Source organism: Chiroxiphia lanceolata, chromosome 4 (assembly GCF_009829145.1).
Source record: "Chiroxiphia lanceolata isolate bChiLan1 chromosome 4, bChiLan1.pri, whole genome shotgun sequence".
Lineage (NCBI taxonomy): Eukaryota > Metazoa > Chordata > Aves > Passeriformes > Pipridae > Chiroxiphia > Chiroxiphia lanceolata.
Window position 1 is genome coordinate 61,472,172 of NC_045640.1, and position 17,953 is coordinate 61,490,124.

A 17,953-nucleotide genomic window follows, 5' to 3' on the forward strand; every position below is an offset into this window, starting at 1 on the left:
TAAATAGTTGGTTTTGGCAATGTGCAGGTCGTCTTCTCACACGTACTGGTAATGTCAGGTTGAAAACATTTACACAAGGATAAAAGTCAAGGAAGCAGGTAATTGACTGATTTATCAACCTTAGCAGACAATTTTTTCTGATACATGATGGTGGCTATGGTAAATTTACTCTGGATTGCCTAAGGGCGTGATACTATATGGTGTGCACAACACACGAGGGCAGCTCTTTGAAATGAATGGGTGAAGGAGCGAGTAATCAACCAGTGTGGTTTTGGTGCCTTGATTAGCCTCTTGGTCAATGGTTCGTCCCGTAGGAAAGTTGGGAATTGCTCTGCACAGCACAGCTCAGAACATAGGTGATTATGGCTTTTTTCTGGAGCTTTTAGATCGGTTTTGGTCTTTCAGGTAATGAGAACTTCTTGTATGGTTATGGTCATCCCCAGGCCATAATAATGAATTACAGTAGTGATCAGTAAGTTATTTTCATTGCAAATTGTTTGTATGCAACAAAGCATACATGTTTGAATACTTTTCTCACTTTTTTTGCCAGCTGAATTGACACTTGCAGCTTCTCATCTACTTCCTTTCCAACTGTAAGGGTTACTAAAATCACGTTGCTGTGGTGACCCTGTCAGTTTTGAATGACTAACCACAATAAAATGAGTTGCACGTATTGAGGGTTAATCAGTGTTACAATAATCTACGGCATAAACTTTATTCTTGGCTGCTGTAAATTGTGAGGAATATTTGAGGATTTCCGTGCCTCCTTTTTTACTGTTGGGGTTGTGACTGCCGAGGCTTGCAGTGCATTTCAGTGAATGAAGATGTGTTTTGTTGCAGTAAAGAGTTGCGACAGCTATCACTGCAGCCAGTTCTGGGGAGGTGGCAGGTCAGGTGCAGGCCTTAATTAAGATGAATTGTTTGCTGATGAAGGCACTCAGTAAGAGTAGGCGGTTTATAGACGTAGCTCAAGACCAGAGAACACGGGTATGCAAAACACCAATTTTGTTACCAAGTTAAATGAAGATTAATAAGCAAAGCTTTCCCACATTTTTTTGATACCTAGATCATACAAAATGTGATGTAAAACCCTGTACTATTCATAATTACTTCAGTTTTGGTATGGAGGTTTCTTTTCTTGGGTAGATCTTGCTATATAAAAGCAATACCGTTAAAGGTGCTTCTCCCAGTTTTCCTCTGGTGCTTGCCAAAGCTTTGTGGATACCACTGGCAGCCAAGAAGAATATAATCACTTTAAAATGCCTTGAGCCATGGAGTCAATAAATAGATTCTCTAAACCATGTCTTATACTTACCCTTCGTTTTGGAAACTGATCATCACAGCACCAAAAAGCTTTGTAGGGTACGCAGAAAACTTCCTCTGGTCTTACTTGAGCCATTTGAGGGAGAGGCTTACCTCTCTGAAATGGATAAATTTCCTTTATTTCTGAGCCTTTTATTCCAGGTCATAGATCAAGTTTTTGTCTAATTCCATAACACATTTGCCCACCTCTTTTCTTGAACTCCATTACATTTTAAGGGATGATAGTTGTAAAGAACTGAGGTTGTTATTCTGCTTTTTTTGTTTTAGATATATTAATAACATAGTATGATCTTTCAATTTTCTCAAGCAGAACTGTCCAAGTGAATGGATCTTGTCTTCCATAACACCTTAACAGAACTGTATGATGATAGATTGAGGGTGTTGAGTTACTTCCTCGCTTGAGCTCATTCAGATTGTCTAATCTGATAATGGATTTCCTTCCTTCTATCTTTTTTTCGTTTGTAAGTCAGGGATAATTGCACCTTATGGTTTTGTCAGGGAAAAAAAAAAAAGAAATTCTGTATGTTGATGTCTTCTGCCTCAAATATACAATAAAAAACTATGATCGAGAACCGGACTACTACAAAGCACGTACCCATTTGGAAATGAGTAACTGAGCCTCTGGTTTGTAAATAGACTATGTTTAAGATAAGGTAGTTTTGTGTTTCTGCTTAGAATTTCCTAATAGAGACACTAGTTCTGTGTTCCATAAGCAACTTCTCAAAGAAGGTTTCATTATTGACCTGCCAAGGGAATAAAATCTCATTCATGGAGTTAAAAGTTATTGAATGATGGCTTTAAAATATTATGGATTTCTATAGTGAACATTGGCATTCAAGTGATTATCTCCCAGAATAATTTGATCTAGCATGGAAACTAAATTTCCTTATTTAGGGATTTTGTGGTTGTAGCCAGCTTTTCCAAATTGTTAGCTTGAATTGTTTGGTGTTTCGTTTCTAGTGAAGGCCCATGTTGGGAAATTTTAGGATATTTTCCCTCCTTTGTGAGGTAGGCTGACATGATAGGTCTTGTCTCTGTTATGAGGAGATATGCTAAGGATAATGGAAGTCTTGAGAATGGTGTTTAGCTCTTCTTATTTTGGTGGTACCAGCATCCCTATTACCTTTTGTGATTTGACACTTTCCCATTGCAAAAGCTTATTGCCTTAGACATCTCTCTAGAGTGAAACAAATGAACAAGCAAAATAATTTTTGGCTAGCTAAAAGTAATTTTAAGGAGGTTTTATAGTTCCTTATAACTTAGAAAAGGTAGACTTTCCAGTTGCTGTACGAAACTTAACATGTAAGTGAGCCCACAATAATAAATGTACACTGATGCAAATGATGTGCTACCATTCCAGGTGCAGGGAATCTCTCTGTGTAGATTGAGATAGTTCCATTTGAACCATCAAAGATTGTTAAAGCTGTTTCCCATTTCCACCAGAACTGTGGGAATAACAGTTGAGCTCCTGAATATATAGTTTGTCCTCAAGTTTATAACAATCTATGAGAGTATTAAACTGATATCATAGCTGGGTTTAAAAGACCAAGAGAAGCCTGAAATGCCTGATAAGGGACTTCAATCTGGCTCAGAAGCTGCTGTCTAAAAAAGTGTTTGGTCTTATAGCAAATAGTTTATCATCCTCTCTGTTTACATTGGGCAGAAGAGGTGTATTCCTTTGAAATGTTAATGTGCAGACTTCAGGTTTTCAGTTGGCCACATTCCTTTAGTGTATAAATCAGTCCGATCACTATCTTGTGCTTTACGAAACATGTGCCCAGCCTCAGCTGTAGGTTATTATAGGATATTCGTGAGGGCCTGTGGAAGAAACTTTCAATAAGTCTGGCTGTGGTATTTTGCTCAGTCTCCATAAAACTGTTACAAGAACATTGGTAACATAAAATATGTTTTGTAAGGAACATGATTTTCTATTGTTTTACTGACACTTTGTGTGTTTTATGAACCTGTCTTGGGGCTACTAGCCAGCCTTTGCAGCATAAGCTGGCTTTAGAAATATTTGTTTCTTCTGAAAACCTCAATCATAAAAATCAACTGTCTTTGTCTGCCTTCTCTCCACACAGAATGGGTCAGGCTGGAAGGGACCACAGTGGGTCATCTGGTCCAGCCTCCCTGCTCAAGCAGGGTCATCGCAGAGTACATGGCACAGGGTTGTGTCCAGACAGTTCTTGAATATCTCCAGTGAGGGAGACTCCACAGCATCTCTGGGCAATCTGTTCCAGTGCATGGTCACCCACACAGTAATGAAGTTCTTCCTCATATTCCAGTGGAACTTCCTGTGCATCAGTTTCTGCCCATTGCCTCTTGTCTTATTGCTTGGTGCTGCTAAGAAAAGCCTGGGTCCATCCTCTTGGCACCCTCCCTTCATATAGTAGTATATATTAATGAGAGCCCCTCTCAGTTGTCTCTTCTCAAGGCTGAACAGGCCCAGCTCCCTCAGCCTTTCCTCCTATGAGAGATGCCCCATCACCCTCCACTAGACCCACTCCAAGAAATCCATGTCTCTCTTGTCCTGAGGAGCACAGAACTGCACACAGTATTCCAGAAGCAACCTCACTAGGGCTGAGTAGAGTGGCAGGATTGCCTCCCTGGTGAACAAGTCAGGTCAAGACAGCTGATGAAAGCTTTTTGTGTAGGATGCTATTCTGTAGCATACCACTTGAGAAACGGTCTTCAGAAGTATTCTCCTCCTCTAAGGCCATGTGTGTTCCATTCTGTTTCATGCACACACCACGAGTACTTTGGATCACTGAGCCTCAAACTGTGGCAAAATCCAGCTACAACCAAGTCATTAGAAATTACAGTGAGGCAAATATTATACGTGTATTCTAATACACATATACTATTTATGTGTAACACTGTTATTTATTACTTTATAAGACATCCTGCTCTGCCCACCTGCTTTTCATGGTTGCTGATTACTGGGCCTCACTGTAAAGGTACTATTTCTGGGTCTATAGAACTTTTCTTCTGCCAGGAAGATGCTGCCAGCCAATTCTAGAGAAGACGTTTTTTTAATTAGTATCAGAGTCTGTGGGGGCCAGCCCAGCTGCAGGTATCCCAGATAAGGCTTCTAAAGCATCATGTTGTGGCCATCCTGACTGCATGGACCAACTCTTCCCTGAGAGGTGTAGTATGTTGTCAAGGTTTGGGATGGGAGAGAGAATCCTCTGGTGTTTTTCACTGACAAGACATGATATACTTTACACCCCACAAGACCAGAGGAGATAGGTGGCTCAGATTATTCACTCCTCCTGTTTTCTCATTCCTGCCTCCTTTACATCAATTTTCTGCTGATTTTTTGACAGAGTGAGTAGTTTTCTGCCAGATTAGTGAGTTGAAATTCTTAATTCTTGGCTCACCAAGCAGTCAAACTACAGAGCCAATCTAAGAGAGGGCACAGGACCACTTCTTCTCTCAGTCTTGAGCTTTTGATACCTCAGTATTCTCACTGCACTGTAAGGTGATGCCGGTTCCTTTGGTGCTTAAAATCTCTGAGTCCCAGTGGAAGCAACACTCCTCAAACACTGATCCCATTGCTACTAACTATAACCTCTTGTCTAGAACAGAAGCATAGGTGATCTTTCTTGGAGGCAATATGTCAAACATCCATCGTTCTAGGAGTTATCTTTTGAACTTGTTTTGGGGGGGAGATCAGACTTGTTGTCACCATAAGGTCCTATCTTGTGGTCTGTCAGCCAGCCCTGAGAATCTTCATCAAGTGGTGACAGCTCTCCTCAGGAGAAACCGTGTATTTCTGTCCTCTTCCATGGATACTTGCTAGTAAAAGATGGATCTTTTTGGCAGCTAATGAAACCCACTTGACACATTTATTCTGGGCCTTGTGGCTGAAAGTAGAAGGCCACTGCCTCTGTTTCCCATCTACCATAAAATTCCTCTCCTTTGAGGGACAGGAAATAAAGACAGTTTTATGTTATCTGTGATAAGCATTTTCAGTAATCTGTCCTGATTCCCTTATTCCTTGGAAGAGTCCATCACACCTGAATTCTGCCTTTGAAAGGAAACTGAGATGCTGTACATTCATTCTGATATTCTCTGACTGTCTAGCGGTTGACAAACCTGAATGCATGATACTTGTGCACATTCAATTGTTTGTGCACATAGGCAAAACATCTGGAAGAATTCTAGTTACTGAAAGGTAATTAATGTTCTCTAATCTTGTTCATTTTGCAGTTGTTTTTCAAAAAAGCAGTACTAGAGAAATTGTTAGGTGAATATTCTGGGGCTTTCTTGTACATGGATTTTTTTCAAAGTCATTTAAGTTAGGGATAAAAGCAGAGAATATATGCCCTGTCTTTAAAAACTGTGCCTTGCTTTTCTCCTCCCCTCCTTCCCTCCAGTTAGGAAAATTATTATCTTAGAAGATGTGGAGATGAAATACAGAGTCCTACCTAGGGCTTCTTTCCCTATCTAATTGTGTGAGTATTTTCACACAACTTAAACACAGGGGAGAAGGACAGAACAGAAGAGCTATGGCTCTTTGGCAGTTCCTTCTTGCAGCCGTGCTGCTCTCTCTAGGTCAGCCTGCAGCAGAGAAATTTGGTTCAAGCACCAGCAACACTGCTAAACCATTTTGTGAGGAGGTCAAGAGTTGAACAGTCATCCCGTTGATAAGGGAGCGAGCCAGAAATTCCATTCAAAGAGGACAGTGACTTCCTGTGCTGCTTACCTATTATAGGTCACAGAAATCATGAAGGGAAAATGGGGGACCAAGGGCACTCTACCACATGACTGTTTATATAACTGTGACTTTTAAGTTTTATTTGCTGCTGTAGATATATTAAAAGGAGTTAAGGCAGGCCTTTGTGTCTTTATTAAAATCATGATTTTCTAGTAAGCATCCCTATGGGAAAATCAACGTAGCTGCTGCACTGGATATACACTCTAATCAAATGTGGCTGTAAGTGCTTTTTAGAGGTGGAGGCTGTGGGGTGTTGGTGCACAGTGTACCCAGCTTTTTGGAGGTGGTCCTACTGCACACACATCTGCATGATCTGTTGGGTGTGGGAACCCACAAAAGTTGTTCAGCCCAAAGAAATTACATGCACCATTTTTTATTTGAAATGCTTAAAGATCAGTCTGAATACCAAAAGGGTAGCTTGTAGGCAGGCAGCTAGACTCAGCAATTTATATAGGATACCACAGAATAGACTTCCCAGATACAACTGTCATTTTTGGACCTGTACCTTCTAGTTTCTATAGTACCTGATTGTGAAATCAGCAAGGGTTTATGTGCAGTTGACAGCCAGAGAAAATGTGAATTAGAAAGTGATGTGTTATTAGCAAGTGGTCTCTTGTAATTATTTTTTACCATCGCTAAAGTGATGCACTTACGCAGTGTAGATAATTTATCTAAAGGTATCTATTGTATTCAGTCTTTAACTCCTTCAGTCTTTTCTCCTGTGTGTTATCTGGTCTGTGCTAAATTCTGAGTGTGACACTTTTGTGGCTGATAGTCCTCATGAAAGGTGCTGTTTGCAGTTAGGACGTTGAGTTCCTCTCCTAATTTCATCCTGGAGCTTCTCTGTTATGTCTTTTTCTTTCCTGGTTCCCCTGAAACTGTTCTGCCCAGGGTAACTAGCAACCAGTCTCTGGCAAATGTCAAGGCTTCTGTACCGGTGATACTTACTGGGTTTGGCTGAAGTAAGTGAGGCTCCTCCTGTATTCCAGTTCTAGAGGGTGTAAGTTGGCTGACTGTTGCAGAGGTAAGATGGAGACATTGTAAGCCTGGGTTAAGCTTGAATGTACACCCATCATGTGTCGGAAAACTTGTTTTATTTGGAGATGATGCTGATGGTAACAGTCATGATGGAACCTGGGCTACAGCACCTGTAAAGAGAGGGTATTCTGATATGGACTGCCAGGAGAGTGAATTTTAGCCTGTGGCTTGATTCCCTAATCCTCATTTGAGAGTTCTGAGACAGCAACCAGGAAGGAATAGAACATGACAACCCATCCTGGAGGTCAAATATGAACATACCAGTTTACTATCTGTCTCACCTCTTGTCCGTGACTAGTTAAAACCTGTTACAGTTGTCCATGCCTTCTTGGTCATTGACTGTTCTTTCTCTTCATTCATTCATTCCACTTTTCTTGCTGTCACTGATAAAAGTCACATGAGACTAAGTCCCAGGTTGCTCAAGTGTTGTCTCTGCCTTAGTTTTGATGCATTTGCCTATTTACTTGGCCTTAAACTGATTGCTCAGCTGAGTCAGTCGGTGTTTCCTGAGAAGTCCTTTTGGAGGGCTTACTGCTTCATTTAAGTTTAATGTGTTCTTTTAAATTCTTTAGGTATCTTTGCAGAGCTCCTCAGTTCCCTAGTGTAAACCTGTCACTTAATCCAAGCTCTTTCAGTAGGCCTAGGTACAGTGTTTAGTATAAAATAATACAGAGAGTGATTTATGGTAAGTGTTAGAGATGGAATGATAGAGCTGTTGGGGCAGCAAATTAGGAAGATGACCTGTGGTCAAACAGACAGCAAATGCAATTGTAATTTTAAGTTTAGATTAACACAAACTTGAATGATGATATCTGAAATCCTTATGTAGGATCATCAATAAAGATGAGTTTTGGCTCTCCTGTATCTTTAAATCCTGGTCCTGTAGACTCCCAGATTTTCCTTGAAATGTAACTGTTGATAAAAGGGCAATTTTGCTTAATTTATCTCATCAGCAATTTTCCTGTGCACATTTCTTTGAAATTATTCAACTTCTACCTACTTCTATATTTGCTTTAATTTTCATTCTGTAATCCCATCATTACAGGTTCCATATGTTTCATATCACTGTAGCACATGGATTTCTGTATTGAAGTTCTTTAATTTACTCATTACAGTGAATGATTAAAGTGGAATTTTGTCCCACTTAGCATGAAAATTCAGTCTCTTTGGGGTGGGTTCCTTAGCTGTAGCCTCTTCTCAGATAATTCCTGGTGGTCCAAATGGTGTTCTTTCCATCATGTTTTCACTGCCCGTGTCTGTTGCTCTGTGCCACGATTTGAAGGCTCTTCCCTTTTCTGTAGATCTAACCTGCTATGTTCATATTTCTGCACTCCAAGACCTACGAAGTGGAGTTTGTGGATCATTTCACACTTGCCACTTTCAGGAATGGCAGGTGTACATTACCTTGGGTAACAGTTAAAGTTCCCAGCATTTGAATTGGGTGGCTCAGTGTATAAATCAACAAACATGTTTGTCTTTTTCAGTTTTCAGATGTAAGTAGTTTGAGCAAGTTAATATTTACATTTCTATTGGCACCAGGGTCAGATTCTAATCAGCACTCTAAATAAAAGGGCACATGGTCACAAAGTGAAATAACACACTTTGGGATCAATAAGATTTGTCTGTCAGACTGATCTCTTGCAGAGGAAAATGAACTTCTCTGTATTTGATAACAAGCAGATGAGTTGGCGAGCAAGGGAAACTGGCACTTCTTCAAACAGTGCTTCTGCACACACTTGTGGCTTTGCCAGAGATGGATATTGGGCTACATCAGTGTCAGCAGTCACCCAACAGTACTTTGGTGCCTTTTGTCATTGCTGACAGGAGTGGAAAACACTTTTGTGAGGCTCTGGGGTGCTGTGTGATGTGATAGTCCCAAAGCATGCAGGACATCTGTAACTTCCACTAGCCTCTGCCAGTGGTAAAAGGTTTGGGAAGCAGTTCTCCTTCCAGAACTGCTGTGGAAATCAGGAAAAAGCAACATTGTCAAGTCTTGACTCTTGTATCATGTTGAGAAGAGGCAAGCTGTTGAGCAGTTCCTTGGTAAAAGCTGGTGAGATTCCCAGCCAGGTCTTGTTCCAAAGGAAGTCAGTGAGAATTTGCCTCTAACTCTGAAGTACCTTTTCCTGCTTTACAACTTCCATGTTGTTTCTTACCCATGTTTAGCATTTCAAGCTGCAATAGAAATGAAATGCCAGTAGCTTAAAGTAATTCTGTAATAATGAACTGTAGTGTGTTTGTAGTGGAGAGAAGAAATTTAAATGTGATATTACATTTCTATTCCTATCTTTCAAGGACTCTCACTGGAACTCTATAGCTGTGTTGTGAGAAAAGGGAAAAACATGACGTGCAGATCTTCTGCCACAGATGTGAAATACAGCTGAAGTTTCTTGCCAGACGTGGAGGTTGCCTCCTGTTTCAGACAAACCTGGTCTGGGTGACCCATGAACCCTCTGTGTTGAGGGAAGGTTTCATATAATTTGAATTCATAAGGAAGCTGGTGGATTGAGCTGATTTCTCCTGGAGTTCTCAAGCTTGTTCAAACTCACAGGCTCACAAGTCAATGTGAATTAAAATTCTGCCCTGAAGGCCTTGAATGGCAACTTCGCTTAGAAATTAAATTGCCAGGCTTCACCATTACACTTCTAAATCGATTCACTGCTGTTTGAAAGGAGAGTTGACTGAGCTCATGATAAGACCCTGATGCTGGCTTTTTCAGCATTAACCTTACAGCCTTAAAATACAGTGGGCTTGATACTACAGCAACTGGGAATTACTGAGAAGTGGAAAATTAGAACTGTGTCAGCAGTTAGAGGTCTGGTTTCTGGGTACAGAAAGAAACTACACTAGTGAGGAAGAAAAGTATCCAGCTGGCTTTTGGGATAGTGATGCTGCAAAGGAAATTTGCCCTTTATTATAGAGACTGCATGGAACCTTGAGAGGGCTTGAGTGGTTACAGGTAGATTAGCAACAGGAGAGGGAGCTCTCACTGCGTTCCCGAAGAGGAGGGAAATTCTGGACTTGGGAGCAGGCCTTGATGAAGAGTCCTGCGCTCCTGCTGCTCCCTCTCAATACCATGTTGGTGGCTGCTCTTTCATACAGGCAAGACCAGTGGAGAATGTGCTTGTCTGAAAAAAAAAAAGGCAACCCGTGTCCTGTTCCCACATCTCTCCAGCTGTTCTTCCCCCCCCTCTTTGTACCGTTAACTTAAAATACCAGTGTCCTGTTCTTCAACTACTATGAGTGTTCTCTGAGATGTCAGCTTTAGAAAGGAGGGATAGTAATGTTCCACATATATTCTCACTATCTTTTGTAGTAGGAGCAAGAACTGGTGCAGGTGAGAATGAAAAATTCCTTTCCAATGCAAGCAGAATGAGCAAAATTGAGATATTGGTAAAGCAGTGTCATTTAACTGGTATTTTAAAGACTGGTAGGAAGCTTATAAACACTAAGAAATTGAGGTACATGGCAAGGAACAGAGAAGTTTGGGGGGTTAGTAAGCTGTAGATTTCTCTAAAACCAAAATCCACCTTCTCTTGTGTTCATTTACACTTAAATATCTCTCAGACTAATGTTTGAATGGCTTTCTGAGTGAAGGGGAATGCAATTCTCCCTATTCGTGGATGGGAAGTGGAGACACAGAGAGTAGGTTTTGCAGGGGAGAGGAGGGATTGTTTCAACACAGACATGCAATGTTAGTGGTAGGAAGCAGGCTCACCCTGATTCAGAAGTCGTGTCAACTCTAGGTTGTGTCCCAGAGGATATGCCCTGCACTTGGTGTATCAGTTCAGACAAAGTGCCAGCAAGATGCTTTTTTGGCTTCCAATCCAGAACTTGTTTGCATCTGGGATGAGTGAACAGATCTCTCATCTCAGTGCACCCAGCTGTACAGATATGTTCAAGTTACTTTTTAATGTTCACAGGGTGAAGAGTGAATACATTCAGTTCTCCTTTGACCTGCATAAGTGCTGGTTCAACTGATTAGCATCTATCTTTATTGGAATGGACATGGCACTGGCCTTTATGCACATGTTATTGTAAATCTTGCTGTGCCTGTGATGCTAACTTGGATAATATCAAAATAATTTGGGCAAGTGCTTGGGGTTTTGGTTGGCTTTTGTTTGTTTTGAATAGGGAAGATGCTAGCCCTCTTCTGCTTGAAATACTAATCGAAGGTAACCAAGTAGGTTGACTGTGGGCTCTTAAAATATTGTGTGAATTTTTCTCCAGAGGGTTTTGAGTAAAAGAAACTTTCTCTGAGAGACTGTTCTTTATATTCTCTATACCACCAAATAAATCTTTGCTCTCAGAGTGTATGTTGGTATCTCTATACTCATGATACATTTGGCTGGGGTTTTCCTCCTTAAATTCATTGTATCAAAGCAATAACATAAATCTAAGTTTTTATTCATCACCTTCTCTCCAAGTTTTGTAATTTGCTAGAATTAAATTGGGAATCTGGGAATAATATATGATCGTAGATACAGTGCATATCATGCAGGCTTATTTCCAGAATGTCAGTAGAGGGTTATACTAAATACTTTTGTTTTGTATGATTGCAAAGATTCTTTTGTAGCTTGGGACATTGAGTCTAAAAGCAAGAAATGTGAGAGGTATCTGGCAAGAGAAGATAACATGAATTTAATTCTAGCATTGCTGCTGTTCTTTACTATGTTCTAATTGGCCAGGAAGATCTGCAAAAAGAGTCTTGGTCACGACTGTATGACTTTGAATACCTGTCAGGGAGAAGAGCAATCCAGGGTCACAGTACTTTAAACACTGGCAGTTGGGTCTCAGGAGAGGCTGGATGTGTTGCAGTTACCGGAGTGGAGAAAATGTAACTTAACTGCAGTGAGACCAACACTTTTTTTCTTTCTTTTCAGCTAAACTAAGTTCAGTTTAGGTTGGTTTTTAAAGATTTATTAGACAATGGCAAACAAATGACAAGCAGGTAGTGTTTGTATAAGACGACACTGTGTGTATGATACTCCTTTCCCAAATAGTTGGAAAGCTTCAGCCTGCATTCATGTTTTAGTCATTTCAGCTATTCAGGAATGAATTGTGGATTATCAGTACACGTATTTTCTTCTAGATAGGGGTCACTGCAGGACTGGGCTGAGATTTGAGTAGCTGCACACCTGATCTGCTTTTGAAGGTGCACCTGTGCTAGCTGTACAAATATACAAGCAGTTGTGTATTTTTGGGCCTGAGAAATCCCTGCTTTATACCAGAGAGTTCATAATATTTGGCAGGATGTATGGACTATGCCAGTAAAGAATTATTTGCGATATATGAATATATATTATGTTTATATGTATTGCTGCAGTTTTAGCTGTTTTAGTTATGCTGTCTGAAAGATGACAGGCTTGTCATGATTTTGGCTTCCAAGAAAGATTTATACTTTTTCAAAAAATATTTTACGTGGTCACTCAATCCAGGCTGATTCCAAGCCCAGGCATTTTAGGGGGATGTTATGTGACTATTCAGGAGGGTCATGCAGAGGTCAGGTGTGCTTCATTCTAAGAAACTATTTTACAATGCAGAGGTCAGGCGTGCTTCATGCTAAGAAACTATTTTACGCAGATTTGGGAATAATACTGTTGTTCGTGGTTCCACACAGATGGTACCAGACAGGAAGAAGTGGAAGGGGAACTCAGTGAAGAAGAACGCTGGTTTGGAAATTCTTCAGAAACTCCTTCAGAAGCATCGTATGGAGAAGTCCAGGAGAACTTTAAGTTGTCTCTTGAGGACAGAATCCAAGAGCAGTCCACTTCCCCGGACACCTCTTTGGGAAGTGCAACGCCGAGCAGCAACACAGCGGAGCTGGGATCCATTGAAAATGAGGCACTAAGAGACACGTTACAGAGCAAAGAGCACCTTTCTCCTGATGTGTCATCTCTGTGTGAAGAAGAACCTCCTGGTCCAAATAAGCCACTGAGCAGTAACCTGAGGCGGCTCCTGGAGGCTGGCTCCCTCAAGCTGGATGCTGCTGTTACAGTCAATGGCAGAGTTGAGTCCCCCGTAAACCTTGGCTCGAACGTCTCCTTCTCTCCACCTGCTCATCATGCCCAGCAGCTGAGTGTTCTTGCCAGAAAGCTCGCTGAGAAACAGGAACAAAGTGACCAATACAATGCAAGCAGTCACTTTATATGGAATCAAGGTAAGTGGTTGCCAAACTCAACCACCACCTGTGGTTTGTCCCCTGATTCAGCTATCCTGAAACTGAAAGCCGCAGCCAATGCCGTTCTGCAGGACAAATCTTTTTCGAGGACTGAAGACCCTATAAGATTTGAATCCTTTTCCTCACCTTTCAGTTCTCAGTCAGCCAGCTCCACGTTAGCAGCTTTATCTAAGAAAGTGAGTGAAAGAAGCATGACTCCTGGGCAGGAGCACCCGCCTCCGGCAAGTTCTTTCCTTTCTCTGGCTTCCATGACCTCTTCAGCTGCCCTTCTCAAGGAGGTTGCTGCAAGGGCTGCAGGCACCCTCTTGGCTGAGAAGAAGAAGTCGCTGGTTCCTGAGGATCCCCTGCAGCTTTCGGAGATGAAACAAGAGAAAGCAACTCCACCACAGTCTTTGGAATTATTGTTACTACCAGTCCCTAAGGGAAGAGCATCCAAACCCGCTAGTACAGGTATGGATACAATTTGAGCCACTAAGTAGAATATATTTGTTTTGCTATAGGCTTCTATAACATCTCTTCAATGGGTCTGGATTTGGTTTGATTCCATGTCTTATGAGAATAAGAAATAGATACTTTGGGTGAACAATAGAAAAGCTTTTTAAGATAGCACTTTGAGACCAAGCTGTCACAAATTTTTCCATATTTGAAAGACAGGAGTGTACAGTTCAGTACTTTTTTTTTCTTTTATTCCGTACAATAGTATTTTCTTCTCTTACCAAGTTTAGAATAAGTCCACAAAACATTTAATAGAGAAGATCAAAGAATCCCTGTTAGGGAGCTCACAGTATCAGTGAGCGTGTACAAAACTAGTGCTTTTGAAATACTGGACAAGGGAGAATTCTCCCTCCTGCTGTCTCTGTCACAAATGGACTTTTGTATAATCGCTTACTACCCTGTCCTAATTTACCAGAGTATATTATTATGTTGCCACTTTTCATTAAATTTTTTTTACAACCCTTTGTTGTTAACAAGCAAACCCCAACTAAACTGCATTTCTCTAATTTGCTCAACAAGAACCATTTTACACTTCCGACTTCCCTCCACCAGTTCCAGCTGTTGACAGTCAAGGAATGAGGCTCATAGGGAAGAAGAAGAAGAAGAAACTCTCTGGGTAACAAAAGCTTTAAAGAACTGGCAAGCCATGCAGGGGAATTTAAATGATCCATCTTCAAACTAAGGAATAATAATTTTTCTTTCATCTCTTTCTATAAAAAGTTCCCGTCATGGATTCATATTTCTGGTAGAACATACGACTTCAAGTCGTCAGTGTTCTCCCTGGGGTGGCTTTCTGCTGCAGAGGGAGAGGAAGCATGGCAGCCATCTTCACCAGATGCACAATGTGGTTTAGTATATTAGAGCTTTGTCAGGAATGCTAGCTTGGCTGCGCAAGTGTAGCAAGCCAGTGTACAGGTATGAAGCCTGACATGGATGTTGCATAATTTCACTGCCTTCTTTCTTAACCTAACCTTTTTCTTTAGGTGTATTATGAGGTCTGATCTGTCCCTGTGCAGCTCTGGTCAAAACTCATAGGATAGAAGCTATTGGATGGACAGCAATGCTCATCCCTCCCTTGAAAGAGAAGAGGGAGGGATGCAATAAGTTGCAGCCAGAACCAGTTTTTTTGCTCTGTGTTACATGTGTTCTGCAAATGCTTTGCTGGTGTGTTTTGCCAAGGCCATTAAAGTGGCAAACTGTTCTTGGCATGGATCTAGCCTAAGGTTTTCATTAGTTTAGATGAAGTCCTTTTTTGGACTAGCATAAGCTAAACCAGTAAAAGGTCCTTTCATGTGGGAATAAGAGTACCCACGCTGGCTACACCAGTGTGAAATAGTCATTAATTTAATGTGACTCTCCCCACAAAGACTGGCCTTCATATAAGAAAGGCAGCAATGTATAGAAAGGAAGTAAGGTTAAAATTTATTTGAAACTCTTACTTTATTTCTTGCAAGGGGAAAAAGCTGTTCACATCATAAGTTTTTACTGGGAAAAAGTACAGGGTTGTAGTAAAACCCAGGCTCTGTGTTTGACCAAAAAACTGGGATTTGTCTGTGCACCTTGTACTAGGGGAGTGCTCTGTTACCGATGTGCCTGTTAAGTACTGGCACTGTACAAACTAGCTCTGATGCAGCAAATTTCAAGAAACTATTCTCTTTGCTGAAGGCCCAAGCATACTGTGCTGGTAGAAGATAACAATGGGGACTGATTGCCTCAGGTCCTTGGTAACCAAGGAACAACTGCTTATTTTTTATGATATATGGGACCAGTATCCCAAGGGGAAGGGTGTTTCCTTTCAGTTCATACGCACTGGGGCAACACCAGTTGGCATCCAAGAAAACTCCAAAGTTCATAACATTTCTGGAAGTTCGTTTTCTGATATGCTTTTAAGTTTTTCCTTCCTAAATAGTTAACTGACTGAAAATAAAAAGCAAACTGTTGGTTAGCATATCTGGATGTTGATTATGGTAAGCCCGATTCCTCCATTCCTTCAGCCATGGAGAAATACATCTTGTGAAAAGAGGTTACTGTTTAGTGACCTTTGGTTGAAGACTTCACTTTTGTAAAAGTTGAGTAAAGCAGCTGAATGCGTATAGTTGCCATGAAAATAAATGTCACACGTTCCTGATTCCTTTTGCACATACAACCTAATGGCACTAAACACAAAAAATAGCATTTAATCTTATAGTGCTTCATCTTTTTGTGTCTGTCTGGTTGCTCCTTGAGACTTTTTTTTTATCTTGTTCCCAGAGAGAAACATCTTTTCCCATAGGGCATAGCTTGAGTGGTCTTTTTTTTCCCCTCTTGTACTTTGAACTTCTAATGCACTGATGAGTTTGCTTTACTGTTATGAATCTGATTCACTTACCCACCAGCAACATCTAGCTTTGGTTATGAGATCAATACTCAGTGAGATTAATTAGATGTCGACAAGTAAGGAACAGCAAAGATGGAGGCTATTTAAAGAGGAATAAGTTAATAACAAGGGTATGCCTGCTGCTCTTTTGTCCACCACGTTGAGCTATTTGCTCAGAATTATTTCAGGCAAAAAGCTGGAGTCATGGCTTATCCGAGTGTAATTGCCTCTGAAATGGCATGTCAGGTTTGGTCAACCTAATCATTAAGTGCATTTTTTTTTATAGTGAAGTGGTACAGAGAAGACTAACTTTTATATCAATCGGTTAATGTTGCCAATTTTATAAACTGCTCACACCTTTGGGATGAAATTTAAAAAGAAGTGTGGAATCTCTATTCTGATTGTTTTTGAAGGACCGTGGGTGGCAGACCTTTGTTTTACTGACTAAGTGCTTGTTTGGTGTAACTTTTTGCCTGTGATGCTTGCAGTTTTGTTCCCAAAACTTCTTTGGGAAGCACTGGCTGATTCTCTCCTCACTGGAATAGCTCTTTCCAACCAAATGGCACTGTGTGATATAAAATAGACATCAGTATAAATGAAGGAAAGCTGAAGCCCATGTTTTTTTTATTCTGAGCTTTATGCAGTATAGTATAGAGCTAACATGGTTCAGCTTGGGAGCACATTGGCATAATTCCTGTGTAACACTAATTGTTAGTTATCACTGGAGTCACATGCATTCATCCCAGTTCTTTGCATATTTTGTGATGTGCTAAACCACTGATCCATCTTGTTTGCAGATTTATTTTTGAGGGGGTCAGAAAGAGGTAATACCTTGTAACACATTTCTTTTCTGGATGATAACCAGAGGCTGGAGAAAAGATGTGATAGAAGGAAAGGAAGTGATAGGTAAAAATGCTACCCATGAATTTTTTTCTGTGGTTAGTCTTTCTCCTGCCTTTTGTGAGGAAGTAAAGATGTTTAAAAACTGAAACACAAGTAATTACAGCATTGGTTTTGTCTTACCCTTTAGAAGTGCAGAGAGGAGAACAATTTGATATGTTAAGTACGATAGAATATTTCACAAGGAGAATTTCTGAACTTGTAATAGTGCACACTGACATTGTGTCCTTTTTCTGTACTTACATAATGACTACCTAATCAGTTGAATTACAGTGGTTTTGTTTCCCACTTAATAGCAAGAATTATATTTTAGGATGTGACAGATCTTTCGGGGGGATTTTATCACTTAGTCCCTCATCGAGGGAATTTGATGTTTGCTATATCCTTATCAGTAGAAAAAGACCCTGATAATAATGAAATTAAATAGTCTGGGGGAATTTTTGAATAGCAATATACACGCTGCTGAGCTCTGAATATTGTCTTTTAAAGTGAGGAAAAAGGCGTCCAATTCCACTGTAATAGTAGGCCTTTCTTTATAATAAAGAAGGGGAAACCATGGTGAGAAGATGGATGGCTGGCTGGTTGTGCAAAGTCAGCCACGAGGAATTTCTCTTTCCTTCGAACGTATAACTAACCATATTTGCCTGATCAATGCCACCAAATCCTTTCCTTATCTTAGGTGAACTGGGCAGTAAAGTCGAGTGCAGACATTTAGGAAGGCAGATTTAAAGCCCTGGCAATTAGAGGAGCAGAAGAAAACCTACGACCCGAAGACCTTTGATGGCTGACATAGCAGCAGTATCTGCTCAAACCATAACTAAACAATTTCAGCAGCAGGGCTTCTGAAGTCATTCACTTCTGGTGTTAAATATATCCGATATGCAATACCAGCATGCTTTTCAGTGAAGCTGTGGATTCTTCTATGCTTTATATCCTGCTT

General features: G+C 40.6%; 1 protein-coding gene across 2 annotated transcripts in view; it reads left to right on the top strand.

Annotated features, from left to right (window-relative positions):
• Positions 1 to 17,953, top strand: part of ZNF827 (zinc finger protein 827) — a 106,119-nt gene that overhangs the window by 13,128 nt on the left and 75,038 nt on the right. For both annotated transcript variants that reach the window (XM_032685749.1, XM_032685748.1), the window contains exon 2: positions 12,702 to 13,712. In XM_032685749.1, the coding sequence (XP_032541640.1) occupies positions 12,702 to 13,712 (1,011 nt within the window). The remainder of the gene's footprint in view (positions 1 to 12,701; positions 13,713 to 17,953) is intronic.